The sequence below is a fragment of the Xenopus tropicalis genome, chromosome 8, assembly GCF_000004195.4.
Source record: "Xenopus tropicalis strain Nigerian chromosome 8, UCB_Xtro_10.0, whole genome shotgun sequence".
Taxonomy (NCBI): Eukaryota; Metazoa; Chordata; class Amphibia; order Anura; family Pipidae; genus Xenopus; species Xenopus tropicalis.
The window spans coordinates 128,960,510-128,974,849 of NC_030684.2; the positions used below are offsets into that span (position 1 = coordinate 128,960,510).

At 47.7% G+C, this 14,340-nt stretch overlaps 1 protein-coding gene across 2 annotated transcripts in view; it reads right to left on the bottom strand.

Moving 5' to 3' along the window:
• otud7b (OTU deubiquitinase 7B) overlaps positions 1-14,340 on the bottom strand; it is a 55,031-nt gene that overhangs the window by 12,177 nt on the left and 28,514 nt on the right. Inside the window, exons 1-3 of one of the 2 annotated variants that reach the window (XM_002938473.5) lie at positions 12,572-12,874; positions 5,791-5,955; positions 3,485-3,700 (exon numbers count right to left, since the gene is read on the bottom strand). In XM_002938473.5, the coding sequence (XP_002938519.2) occupies positions 3,485-3,700; positions 5,791-5,955; positions 12,572-12,665 (475 nt within the window). In that variant the 5' untranslated portion in view covers positions 12,666-12,874. Of the gene's footprint in view, positions 1-3,484; positions 3,701-5,790; positions 5,956-12,571; positions 12,875-14,340 lie in introns of those variants that run through there. The other variant, XM_004917339.4, reaches the window with a different exon arrangement.

The following is a 14,340-nucleotide window of genomic DNA, read 5'->3' on the forward strand; positions in this document are numbered from 1 at the left end:
GGCTTGTCGGACACCTGCTTTGCTCTGCTTCTCTATGTAAATTGAAGAAAAAAAGAGAATAGCAATAAGGAGGTCTCTACCACCAGGGCAGACCGGAGCAGCATGAAATATAAAAGTTTCTGATAAGCAGACCTAGCATAAATACCAAATATGATTGGACAGCTTCTACAGAAAAGGCAGCAATGGATAATGGAGTTTATAAAGCCAGGGCAGGATCATCCCTCAGTCCTACAAAAGGAAACCAACTGACCCACTTACGCGTATTTCCGGACCCAGAGGTTTAGAAGGTCACTACATCCTACGTATGTGACTCAAGGGGCAATAGAAGGTCGGATACAAAACAGTATGTGAATATCACATATCTTATGTTCTGCCAAGGCATGAAAACCTCTAAATAGGTGTTTATTAATGGTAACATTGGCTCTAAGGCTGATGTCCCATGGAGCGTTTTAGTTGCCCCCCCAAGATCTCTGCTATCATGGAGAAATGCCTTTCCACCAGCGACAATAGGAGTCGCCAGCAAAAAGGCCGTCGATTCGGCATTTCGGAGTAGTTAGTCACCCATGATAGCAGAGATTAGTGATGTGCGGGTTGGGCTGGTTCGGCTCAAACTCGGCACATCACTTGCAGGTTGAGGGCGGGTTTGCGTACAGCTCTTCCGCTCGCGGCCTAACACTCCCGTCTGCCTCTTCCGGCTTCTGTATTTATAGGCGCCTGCCCCACAATGACGTCACAAAAGGGGCAGGGGGGCTATAAATACAGATGCCGAAAGAGGGGTCGGGTTTTTTTCAACTTGCATATCACTAGCAGAGATCTATCCCTGGAGACTAACACGCTCCGCGGGCATTCAGCCTAATGGCTTTAAGGGCCGTAACACACAGGGAGATTAGTCGCAATGCCACCCCACCAGCTAGAATGTAAATCACCGGTGGGATGGCATACGCAGCTCCTCGATTTGCCGAAGTCGCCAACTTCGGCGACTTCCGCAAATTGCGATGTCACGTATGCCACTCCACCGGCGATTTACATTCTGCCCGGTGGGATGGTGCGACTAATCTCCCTGTGTGTCACGGCCCTAAGGGTGAAGAAACACTGGGCAGTTAGTAGCAGCTACTTTTTCATGGCTACTAAACTCCAGAAAATCCCCTGCCATAGACAATACTAAGAATTGCCTCTGCTAAAACACACGTAGAGACAATTATCAGTAAATGATCAGCATTGTCTTTTTTAGTATCCACAACAAGTAGCTGCTACTAGTAGCTCTGTGTGTCTTCACCCTAAAGGAAAACAATACCCTTTTACAAAGGTAAAGGCCGAAGACACACAGAGCTACTTAGTAGCAGCTACTTGTCACAGCTACTAAGGGCTCTGGCACACGGGGGAGATTAGTCGCCCGCGAACAGGGAGTTAAATCGCGGGCGACTAATCTCCCCCGTGTGCCAGAGCCCTAAATGCCAGAAAATATCCTGCCATAGACAATCCTAGAGAATTTCCTCTGCTAAAACACATGTAGCGACTGTTACCAGTAAATGATCACCTTGTCTATAGCCACAACAAGTAGCTGCTACTAGTAGCTCCGTGTGTCTTCACCCTAAACCACCCCCTGCCATGCACCTGCCTCCAAAATTATCAAAATACATTCCAACGGCGGCTCTGAAATGGAACATTAACAAAAATGTCACATTGTTTCCTGCAACTACAGATGTCCCTGTAACATTTGGGAAAGGGCCGGAGCAGCCAAGACACTCAAGTAACAAAAGTGAAGAAACTGAGGTTCTGAGGGTGGGTCGGTGCCAGCGCAGATAAATGGCAGATATCAAGGGGAAGGAATCCACTTGAGCTCGGAACGCTTGGTACACAGAGCCGGAGCACAATAGCTCCACACAGAAAGGCAGGCTATTTTCAGTCAATACATCTCGAGCCAAATGGACGGACTCCAGGAGCGGCATGAAACAAATCTGTGTGGGTCAGGGAAAAGACGGCACTGTAGCCGGAGCTGGAGGCGAAGGAAATGGAACAGGATCATAAACAACAACAACAAAAAGAGCCGCTTAGAAAGGGCAGATGTCCTGTACCTTAAATCTGGGGGTAGACTGAGGCTATTCATATACAGATGCCTAAACTATGTGACTACAATGCTTAATTGATGTTGGAGGAGGGAGATGTCAATCCCGTATAGTAAGAAAGGATCAGCTTTAGTGCTGTATGTGCCCGGCCCCTACATATCAACCAGATGAATCATATTGCTAACCAATAAGATCCATCCTTTGCTAATGACAGACAGGGCCCAGGATGCATTTCGTAGCTGATTGGAAAGGAACCCGATTGGGTGGCTGCTCATTTTTAGAAAAGGCCTGTTTTGGCACTAGGAAAACAAATTCCCAACAAGGTGAACTTCCCCTTTATCATGCACCTACCCTATGTCTCTGCATACAGAAGAGGCCCATCATGGGCGCCATATACCCTAAACACATACCTGGGAAATGATCAGTAAACACTTGCATCTCCCAGCACATGTGACCTTTACCCCCAGCTGTCATTGCTAAGCCTACGGGCTTCTCGTTGAGCTAGATGTTGCATGGCAGAGGATGCTGGGAGCTGAAGGGCTCAGGGGGTGACCTCGCTGATGTCAAACAGTTGTAATGGACAGATTCCACAGAAGAGAGTGCTGCTGGCTGGCAGCCATGTGACTGCGCAGTGTGACGTTGGAGGAGATAAGATTTATTTAGCCTGTCTATCACAGCATAGCATGATACATATGGCTCCGGCAGCTGCGCTCCCATGAGCAAGCAACGGCTCGCGCCCGCTATGAATAAGCGTATTTTCCACTGTATTCCCAGGCAAGCGCCTTACTCTGCTGTTCCTCACTGGCCCAGATTGCAAGGGAGTAAAGCATGATTTACAATTGCCAATTAGTCCTCCTTTTTTATTATTTATTTTGAGTTATTTAGATTCTCATTTAGCAGCTTTCCAGTTTGCAACTCCGGCGATCTGGTTGCCAGGGCCCAAACTATCCAAGCGACCATGCATTTATTTGAATGAAACTGGAATGTAAATAAGTGAGGGCCTGAATAGACACTTAGTAATAAAAAGTAGCAATAACAATAATTTGGAGCCTTTACAGAGCATTTGTTTTTTTTAGATGGGGTCAGTGACCCCCAACTGAAAGCTGGAAATATTTAGAAATAATTCAAAAACTGTAAAAAAGAAAAGATGAAGGCTAATTGAAAAGGTGCTTAGAATTAAGGTGGCCATACACCCTGAGATCCGCTTGCTTGGCGAGGTCGCCAAGCGAGCAGATATCCCCACGGCCGTGTATGGCCACCTTTAGGCTCACAATAACATGAACCACCCCTTTGATACACCGGACACCATCCATCCCATTGTGGCACTTTCATTGGCAATGCTGTGACCCCATCAGCTGGAGAACCTGAGCCAATCAAATAGTGCCGCTAAACAAGGCCGCCAATGAAAGGCTACTCACCGGCATGTTCCAGGGCAACCAGCATGGACTGCTCAATCAGGTCTCTCTCGATGAAGTTCCGGAACTCATCCTTGTACACGGTTAGGTCAGGGAGCTGGAAGGTGCAGACGGGGGTCTCCAGGGGATGCTCGCTGCTTCCGTTGCTGGAGACGTGGGAGCGGGCCAGGGAAACAATGGAGGAGCTGGCGTGGGAGATCCCCCGAGATAAGCGCTTTTCTGGAAAAAAATATATATATATTGGGGAACTGAAATGGGGCAGGAGTGAACCATAAACTCTTCCCTTGGCATCGCAGCACACACAGCCACGTCATGTTAAAGGGGAAGCTATACCATATCGATGAGTACAATTTCTATTAGTGTTCTGTACAATGTGCTAGTGTTAAGGTGGCCATACACGATAAGATTTGCTCGTTTGTTGAGCTACTGGGCTAATTTGATTATTTAGCCCTAGGGCCAAAAGACTGAATTACAACGGCGGGCAAAGGCTTAATCAGACCGAGGACTGCGTCAACGAGTCAATGCAGTCCCCGATCCAATGGAAAATCGAACCTATCCGTTCAAGATCTGCCCAATTTTAGGCCAGATATCTGTCAGGGAGGCCCATACACAGGCAGATAAGCTGCCAAATCGATCTAAAGGAACCAAATCGGCAGCTGAAATCTGCCTGTGTGTGGCCACTTTTACTTATTCTGCCCGGGCAGCCATATTTATATGCATTAGTGTTTATAGGCAGCTATACTGCTCCTCTTCAGAGTAAATCCAGGTGCAAAAACTAAATGTAATAAGCACTGACAGTAAACATTTACAAAGACACTACTCTCAAACCCAGTGTTATGCAACTGATCACTGTACCGTCCCTTTGGAGAGGCGGCTTGGTGGAAAATGGCCTTTAGAAATTACATTTTGGGGCCCAGGGGAGAAAAGCACTGCAGCCCTGTAACCTACGCCTGTTAAATTTGCCAAGGAAACCATTTCCCCCCGCCCCAAGATGACTACTAAATATTACACATTATTTCCAGGCAAACAAATAAGAGTTTCCCTTTAACCCCTTGCAATGCAAACTCTATGGCGATTCTATAGTACCAGGTTCCACCATGGCAAAGAAGGGGTTAAGCTGTGCTCTTAATGTGCATCATGTGACTGACTCGGGTGACTTCCGACACAGCAGACCATTCAATAGCGTGGGGCTACATATAAAGCCCATTCACCAGGGGCCCCCCTGCAGCTGTCACACCTGTCTGGGAAGCAATGGAGGTGCTGTGTTACCCAGTGTCCTCGCTCCGAGGCACTTGGCACCCGTCCCCTCACTGAGAGAACAGGACATACGCAGCCTGAATTCCCTGAGTCAGAGGCTGGGGAGCCGGGAAGGGTGAGTATCCCCCACAGGTATGGAGAGATACACCCCTCCCAGCGCAGGTTATTAATGCACAGTTCACAGCCTGTGGCCCCTTTTGCTGCTGTGGGAATCGCAGCCCAAGGGGCCACAGGTGACATTGGCTCTACAATGTACAGATGCAGGACATACGCCGGGAAACAATCTCTCTGCCCACAGATACCCCGGGATGGGGCTGATAGCAGCGCCGCTTGTTTATTCCAGACAGCGTGTTTTGGCGTGTAACTTACGTAAACCTGAACCGGCGTGCAGGGAACTTGTTTCCCCGGTCTGTCAGACAGGGTAACACCTAACTCCCATCAGGCTCTCTCTATCCTTAATATCTAGGGCATCCTATCCAGGGGAGCGAGATTTATACCTACAGCTTGTGTAAACACATCAACTCACCTGTTCTGCCTCCATTTCTGCTCCAACCCCCTCTTCTCCTTCCCAGAGTAGCTCTCCCCCTACTGTGATCTGGCTACTTACCCTATAGCTTTTAGATTATAGGTATTCCTCTGTATTCAGCAGGAACAGCCCCCTAAGTTTGCTCATAGCCTGTACAGAGAGATACCATAAAACTATGGCAGCATAGGGATTCCCCTGTACTAAGCACAATTCAGCAGGAACAGCCCCCTAAGTTTGCTCATAGCCTGTACAGAGAGATACCATAAAACTATGGCACATAGGGATTCCCCTGTACTAAGCACAATTCAGCAGGAACAGCCCCCTAAGTTTGCTCATAGCCTGTACAGAGAGATACCATAAAACTATGGCAGCATAGGGATTCCCCTGTACTAAGCACAATTCAGCAGGAACAGCCCCCTACGTTTGCTCATAGCCTGTACAGAGAGATACCATAAAGCTATGGAAGCATAGGTATATAGTTAATCCCTCTATTAATCTATTAATTTAGTTGGGAATAAAATGTTACCTTGTACAACATCATCCTGCCGCTGTAGCATTGGTCTCACCGAGCGTCCAACCTCAGGCGGTTTAAAGTTGCGTCCTTCACTGAAGGAATGACCCAGTCCCCCGGCGCTGGTTTGGCGCAGCTGGTCATAGTCATTGAGTGCTGCACCCACATCCCATTTCTTACCTAAATGCAAAGAGAACAGATATTTCAACTAAAAAGTCATGCTTTTAAAAATAGTCATATAGTAAACTGCTACCTCATTGCTAGGGACTGTGACCCTGGCAGCAAGGCAGAAACTGGGATGACAGAAACCGATGAGCAATTATCATGTGGCAATAAATATAATAAATATATTTTCTGGGACAAAATTAAAAAATAAATGTACACTGTCCCTTTAACTAAGCTCTACTAGTGTTTAACTGCCAGCAGGCTATACAGCGCCCCCTATGGGGCTCAGCAAGCACAGGAAGATAATACCGACAATCCCCATAGGCTCCAAAGGATTCTCGGGCAGGAATGCTACAGGTAATTAAAGGGGAAATCAGGCTGCCAGGCCACACGCTTTAGCAATTCAAATGTGTACCCTATTGTGTTACAATAAAGGGGATCCACACCCCAAAAAATGAATTGATATAAGCTTACATAGAGTGCTCATCTGAACTTTTTTTCCAATTTACATTAATTTTAGGGGGTTTTAAGGTAATAGCAGTTTTAGACTGGTAATAACAGGCTTTTAAAGTGACTGACCCTCATCTTAGCCAAAAACCTGCTAGAAGCCGTCACAAACTGCAAATGTCTCTGCTAAAAACACATAATGAATTTAAACTGCAAAAGTGGACAGACAATTCATTATTGGGAAAAGGGAGGCATGGTATTTCAGTATTTCATCATTGAGGGAATGGCCGGCCTAATGCCTAATGACGCCATAAATTTAAATCAGAAAAAACAAGGGAGTTGGCCCAGATTTGATATATATAAGCACAATTCAGCAGGAACAGCCCCCTAAGTTTGCTCATAGCCTGTACAGAGAGATACCATAAAACTATGGCAGCATAGGGATTCTCCTGTACTAAGCCCAATTCAGCAGGAACAGCCCCCTAAGTTTGCTCATAACCTGTACAGAGAGATACCATAAAACTATGGCAGCATAGGGATTCCCCTGTACTAAGCCCAATTCAGCAGGAACAGCCCCCTAAGTTTGCTCATAACCAATGACAGTTTGCTCATAGCCTGTACAAAGAGATACCATAAAACTATGGCACATAGGGATTCCCCTGTACTAAGCACAATTCAGCAGGAACAGCCCCCTAAGCACACTTCAGCAGGAACAGCCCCCTAAGTTTGCTCATAACCAATGACAGTTTGCTCATAGCCTGTACAGAGAGATACCATAAAACTATGGCACATAGGGATTCCCCTGTACTAAGCACAATTCAGCAGGAACAGCCCCCTAAGTTTGCTCATAGCCTGTACTGAGAGATACCATAAAACTATGGCAGCATAGGGATTCCCCTGTACTAAGCACAATTCAGCAGGAACAGCCCCCTAAGTTTGCTCATAGCCTGTACAGAGAGATACCATAAAACTACAGCAGCATAGGGATTCCCCTGTACTAAGCACAATTCAGCAGGAACAGCCCCCTAAGTTTGCTCATAGCCTGTACAGAGAGATACCATAAAACTATGGCACATAGGGATTCCCCTGTACTAAGCACAATTCAGCAGGGACAGCCCCCTAAGTTTGCTCATAGCCTGTACAGAGAGATACCATAAAACTATGGCACATAGAGATTCCCCTGTACTAAGCACAATTCAGCAGGAACAGCCCCCTAAGTTTGCTCATAGCCTGTACAGAGAGATACCATAAAACTATGGCAGCATAGGGATTCCCCTGTACTAAGCACAATTCAGCAGGAACAGCCCCCTAAGTTTGCTCGTAGCCTGTACAGAGAGATAAAGCCTAGGAGCATATGACACAGTTATGGATCCTGCCCTGACTATTACAGACACTATGATAGATGTTGCCATGGCAGAAATGTGATGGGGTAGGAGGAAGATGCTGATGCAAAGGGTTTTATTAGAAGGGAAGAAGTTACTGAAAAGGAAAGACAGGAAAATAATCTTTTCCCAGTGCTTAACTAACAAATAGCAAATAATTTATCTTGCTGATAGCTGAACCAGGATGCACTCGGATATTACAGGCTGGGTTACATACCAGCCCCAGGGCGCACATGCAGCTGCTCAGCACCAGGGTGAAGAGGCAGACGCAGCGGCTGCCAACCTGTCAAACAGTGTCATTGGGTTCAGGTATGGGGGCGCAGGGCTAATGTAGGGGTACCTGTTTGCTGCAGTCACTCTATAGGGCATTCAGTAAACAGCCTGTATGGATGCAATAGCAGGGAGAGGCCGTGGGGTGTGAAGCGTTTGTCTCCATATAAAGAGAGAATTCAGGAGGTTAAAAAGGGGCGTCGCGGAGCAGGCATTGTTACAGATAATAAAAGTGGCATTGTGCTCTAAAGCAGTGCACTTGTCAGGATACAATCGGGGGCTGGAAAAACCACATGACTCCAGCCTGCTGAGACCCGCGGGGACACTACTAGCCCCATTCTGCACGTTTCAGCCACCATGGGGGGGTCGTGCAGTCTATAAGCCAGCTTCACTGTACCTGTAACCGGGGCATTTGGCTTTATATAAACTCAGGCAGGAGGGGGTTGAACCCAGTTCATAGTGAGCCGTTTAGTGCACAAATCACCGGCGCACCATCACCCTCCCCGCTGGAAAGCATAAACAAGCCGTGCCCTAGAAGCGCTGGCACAGTCTGGCAAACATTGGCACACCTTGTGTTTACTTTCCCTGGGCTGGCCGACTACCCAGGTAATCCTGTCCCTGCGCCTAAGGGCACACAGGGGGTATAAACACAGCTCCCAAAAGTGCCAGTATGGAGAAAATGAAACCATGGCAATGAGCACTTAAGAGTAGGTGCCATACAGATACGTAAAGGGCCAACAGCTGGATTCTGGCTTGATGAGCAGGGTTAGAAAACTTATAGTACAGCAAAAACTCCCAGCAGCCCCTTCTAAGCATAAAGGCAGTGGGATGCTGGGAGGTACAGCTGGATAGCTTGCATGTCTGGCATTCCTGCTTTATATTCCACATAGATATGCTGGCTCACTGCACCATGTTATTACTATACCCTTAGCCCATAACAACGTTACAGATATATAGAAACATTGGGGGTAAAAGTCACCCTGCTATAGTTCCAGGGGTACCCAGGGTACAAATAAGCACTCACCCTAAATCCCCCCCTAACTGGCCTTCAGGCTGGGCCCCCTTAGCCCATAACAAGGTTACAGATATATAGAAACATTGGGGTAACAGTCACCCTGCTATAGTTCCAGGGGTACCCAGGGCACAAATAAGCACTCACCCCAAATCCCCCCCTAACTGGCCTTCAGGCTGGGCCCCCTTAGCCCATAACAAGGTTACAGATATATAGAAACATTGGGGGTAACAGTCACCCTGCTATAGTTCCAGGGGTACCCAGGGCACAAATAAGCACTCACCCCAAATCCCCCCCTAACTGGCCTTCAGGCTGGGCCCCCTTAGCCCATAACAAGGTTACAGATATATAGAAACATTGGGGTAACAGTCACCCTGCTATAGTTCCAGGGGTACCCAGGGTACAAATAAGCACTCACCCCAAATCCCCCCCTAACTGGCCTTCAGGCTGGGCCCCCTTAGCCCATAACAAGGTTACAGATATATAGAAACATTGGGGTAACAGTCACCCTGCTATAGTTCCAGGGGTACCCAGGGTACAAATAAGCACTCACCCTAAATCCCCCCCTAACTGGCCTTCAGGCTGGGCCCCCTTAGCCCATAACAAGGTTACAGATATATAGAAACATTGGGGTAACAGTCACCCTGCTATAGTTCCAGGGGTACCCAGGGCACAAATAAGCACTCACCCCAAATCCCCCCCTAACTGGCCTTCAGGCTGGGCCCCCTTAGCCCATAACAAGGTTACAGATATATAGAAACATTGGGGGTAACAGTCACCCTGCTATAGTTCCAGGGGTACCCAGGGCACAAATAAGCACTCACCCCAAATCCCCCCCTAACTGGCCTTCAGGCTGGGCCCCCTTAGCCCATAACAAGGTTACAGATATATAGAAACATTGGGGTAACAGTCACCCTGCTATAGTTCCAGGGGTACCCAGGGTACAAATAAGCACTCACCCCAAATCCCCCCCTAACTGGCCTTCAGGCTGGGCCCCCTTAGCCCATAACAAGGTTACAGATATATAGAAACATTGGGGTAACAGTCACCCTGCTATAGTTCCAGGGGTACCCAGGGCACAAATAAGCACTCACCCTAAATCCCCCCCTAACTGGCCTTTAGGCTGGGCCCCCTTAGCCCATAACAAGGTTACAGATATATAGAAACATTGGGGTAACAGTCACCCTGCTATAGTTCCAGGGGTACCCAGGGCACAAATAAGCACTCACCCTAAATCCCCCCCTAACTGGCCTTCAGGCTGGGACCCCTTAGCCCATAACAAGGTTACAGATATATAGAAACATTTGGGTAACAGTCACCCTGCTATAGTTCCAGGGGTACCCAGGGCACAAATAAGCACTCACCCTAAATCCCCCCCTAACTGGCCTTCAGGCTGGGACCCCTTAGCCCATAACAAGGTTACAGATATATGGAAACATTGGGGTAACAGTCACCCCGCTATAGTTCCAGGGGTACCCAGGGCACAAATAAGCACTCACCCCAAATCCCCCCCTAACTGGCCTTCAGGCTGGGCCCCCTTAGCTCATAACAAGGTTACAGATATATAGAAACATTGGGGTAACAGTCACCCCGCTATAGTTCCAGGGGTACCCAGGGCACAAATAAGCACTCACCCCAAATCCCCCCCTAACTGGCCTTCAGGCTGGGACCCCTTAGCCCATAACAAGGTTACAGATATATGGAAACATTGGGGTAAGAGTCACCCTGCTATAGTTCCAGGGGTACCCAGGGCACAAATAAGCACTCACCCCAAATCCCCCCCTAACTGGCCTTCAGGCTGGGCCCCCTTAGCCCATAACAAGGTTACAGATATATAGAAACATTGGGGTTCCGGTTCCAGGGGTGCCCAGGGCAGCAGAGTGCCTGTGTGTTTCCTCTCTCAGGAGCAGAGCCGGTGATATTTTTGGTTCTGCTCCGACAATCCCATAAGTCATGCGTGGCATGTACAAACACAGGCGCGCTGCTGGGCCAGGGAGGGGAAGGGAGCCTTGCCTGTAGGATTCCTTGTGTATACTTACACTTCTCTACAAAGGGTCACGGACACTCACATCACAGCTCTATAAATATAAATCACTAGCTGGATAGAATCTAATAGAGGCTGAGCATCCCATAATAGTAAGGCTGTTACCCTGGCAACAAACCATATAAATAAATATCCAAGGGCTGTTTTTTGCAAGAGCTGTCCTACCCCAGTGGGGCCTACAGTTTAACTCTCTATCACATCACTGGGGGCAGTTTTTCCTCAGCCAATTAACTTGTCTGCATGTATTGGGAGTGTGCGACTTTCTTAATTAAAGTTGCGGCGACTAATCGCCCCGTGTGTCTTCGCCCTAAGACCCCAGTACAACAAGTGCTAAGCACTAGGCCACCTTACTGCCTTAGCTACGGTGACTCCTGAAGAAGCCCCAGTAATGCCATTTTGAGGACAGGGAGGTCTCAAAGCCCAGAGGTCCAATATCTGTCTCCACTGAGAACCAGGGAATACATCCATTTACCGACAGAGCCCATTATCTCTATAAACTCATTAACTCTATTATCCGGTGCTCTACACTCATATTGGGTTCATTGCTTCCAGACATAATCACTGGAAACTGATCCCAGATCCACAGGGAATATGTCCTTCCCAGCTAATGTCCATGGAACACTTTTAGCGTGTGTACATTTCCAGACAATTTGCAGACATCCGTGGCCAGTCGTTGTCTGCAACTAAGCATGCTGGGAGTTGTAGGAGAGCTGTTTCTCCCAAACTCAATCAACAGTTTGTAGGTAGGCATGTTAAATATGAAGATGTTTCACCCAACTGAATGGAACATACAAGGCAGCTGCGACTAGGCAACTCTTACGGTGAAGACACACTGGGCTACTAGTAGCAGCTACTTTTTCACGTCTACTAAACGAAAGAAAATCCCCTGCCATAGACAATACTGGGAATTGCCTCTGCCCAAACACACGTAGAAACAATTATCAGTAAATGATTAGAATCGTCTATTTTAGTAGATACAACAAGTAGCTGCTACTAGTAGCTCTGTGTGTCTTTACCCTTACACCACTTTACCCAACTGACATTCTCTATGCCTAAATAAATGCACCGTTACCTGGCACAGATACAAACAGTGCTTAAGGGTGAAAACACACTGGGCTACTTGTAGCAGCTACTTGTCGCAGCTACTAAACTCCAGAAAATCCCCTGCCATAGACAATACTGGGAATCACCTCTGCTAAAACACACGTAGAGACAATTATCAGTAAATGATTAGCATTGTCTATTTTAGTAGCCACGACAAGTAGCTGCTACTAGTAGCTCTGTGTGTCTTCACCCTAAGGGGGCAACCATTCAAGTTCAAATCCAACAGGCCCCACATTACTACTGTGTAAAATAGTATGGTTTTAGAACTAAACCAGGGGACAAATGTCCCCCCAGCTATCATAATATAGGGCATTTATTCCCAAGAAATGTATTATTACCTGGGGGGGGGGGGGGCAAGGAAGAATATTTTACCTTCTAAAAGATCTCTAGCCAGTCCGGGCTCCACCCCAGTTGAGCGGACAAATTCCGACAGGACGGTGTCCGTGTCCTGGGGCCATGGGATCATGGATTCCCGTTTCGGCAGTTAGGAAGAGGCGAGACATAGAGCAAAGCTTAAAGCTCCGGCGCAACACTGAAAGCACCCCCTAAACTCTCCCGTGAATGAGCTGCACAAAGTATGGAAGTAAATGCCCCCCGGTGCGCCGTGCTGCTTCCCACTCCCGGCTGCTAGACACTGGGAAAAAGAAAAGGGCACTTGAGAGCCAGCGCCGATGGCACGAAGATGAATTTGAGATATAAATAAACCCCAGTGCTATCTTGTTCACTAACTGCCTCTGTGCGGGGAAGGCTCTGGTTTCCCTTTGTTAATTTGTCACAAAAGCCGTTCCCTGGCTCCGCCTCACATTTCAGTAGCACAACATTACAGCGTTCAGACTCCTACAGGTACGGCCCGGGCAGCAGAGCCATCGCAGCCCCTCGTGCCACTCCCACAACCTGCTAGCCGCTGTCTTTAACCCTTGGCACTGGCAGAGGGTACGGGACTAAAGTCTTGCAGCAAAAAAATAAAAAGGAGGGTGGGGGGGAGCATAGCTATGATTAAAGGAATCAAAAAACTAAATAATGAACATGTGATGCTATTACATTTTCTTTTATTGTGGATGGGGTTCCCGTTTAACTGAAGGGCTAGTGATTGTATTACCATACTATGTTCCATTGTTATTATAGTACATATGGCTTATACCTTTATAGAGCCCCCCCCATCCTAATTATTTCATTCTGACTTTCTAAGTACTGCCTGGTTGCTAGGGATAAAAAAGACCTGATATCGCTAGACTAAGGGCCGTGACAGATGGGGAGATTAGTCGCCATGTAACAAATCTCCCTTGTATCTTGTAATCTCCCCGAAATGCCACCCCACGAACTAGAATGTAAATCGCTGGTGGGATGGCATACACAGCGCCAAAATCGCCGAAGATTCCTCTCAAGGCAAATTTCGGCAGATCGCCGCACCGCATATGCCATCCTAACGACGATTTACATTCTAGCCGGTGAGATGGCATTTCGGGGAGATTAGTCGCCCGCCAACTAATCTCCCCGTGTGTCACGGCCCTAAAGGTGGCCATGCACGTACCAATTACTATCTTTCCTGTGATCACTGGTTGCAGGAAAGATTGTTCATTCCCTCCACGGATGTTAGGGCTGATTCTTCAGATATGGAGGTAGATACAATAGGGATTATACCCCTATGTATGCTTTTGCTCGGGGGCTGCAATGGTGCCTGATCAGCAAGACGACCAATATCCGAAGCTTTTGCGATAACCGGTCGTCTCGTCGATCCACCATACACACACCGAATATTGTACGAAACCGATAATATTGGTGCGTTTATGGCCAGCTTAAATTGGGCTGATCCAATCATTTGGCTCTAATCAGAGGGGTTTATAAAGTTCAGCAGGAGTTACTAAATTGAACTTTAGACCAGGTTTGTAGCAATGACTGGCCTGTGTACGGCGCTCTACCACATGTTCCTGCAATGGAGGTGCACGTTAACAGAACTGCACCCTACTGAGTGCTGTCCCCCCCACAGGAACCCATTTTGAAATTTTTTGACCCATGCCCGATGCTACCAGCTAAGCTGTCCGATCTGCCCTTCTTTGAAGGGGAGGGGGACATGCATTAGTATATAAACTAGCTCCGCCCCATCATTAGTTGGGTTGGGACATCGTACAGAGGTTGCGGCT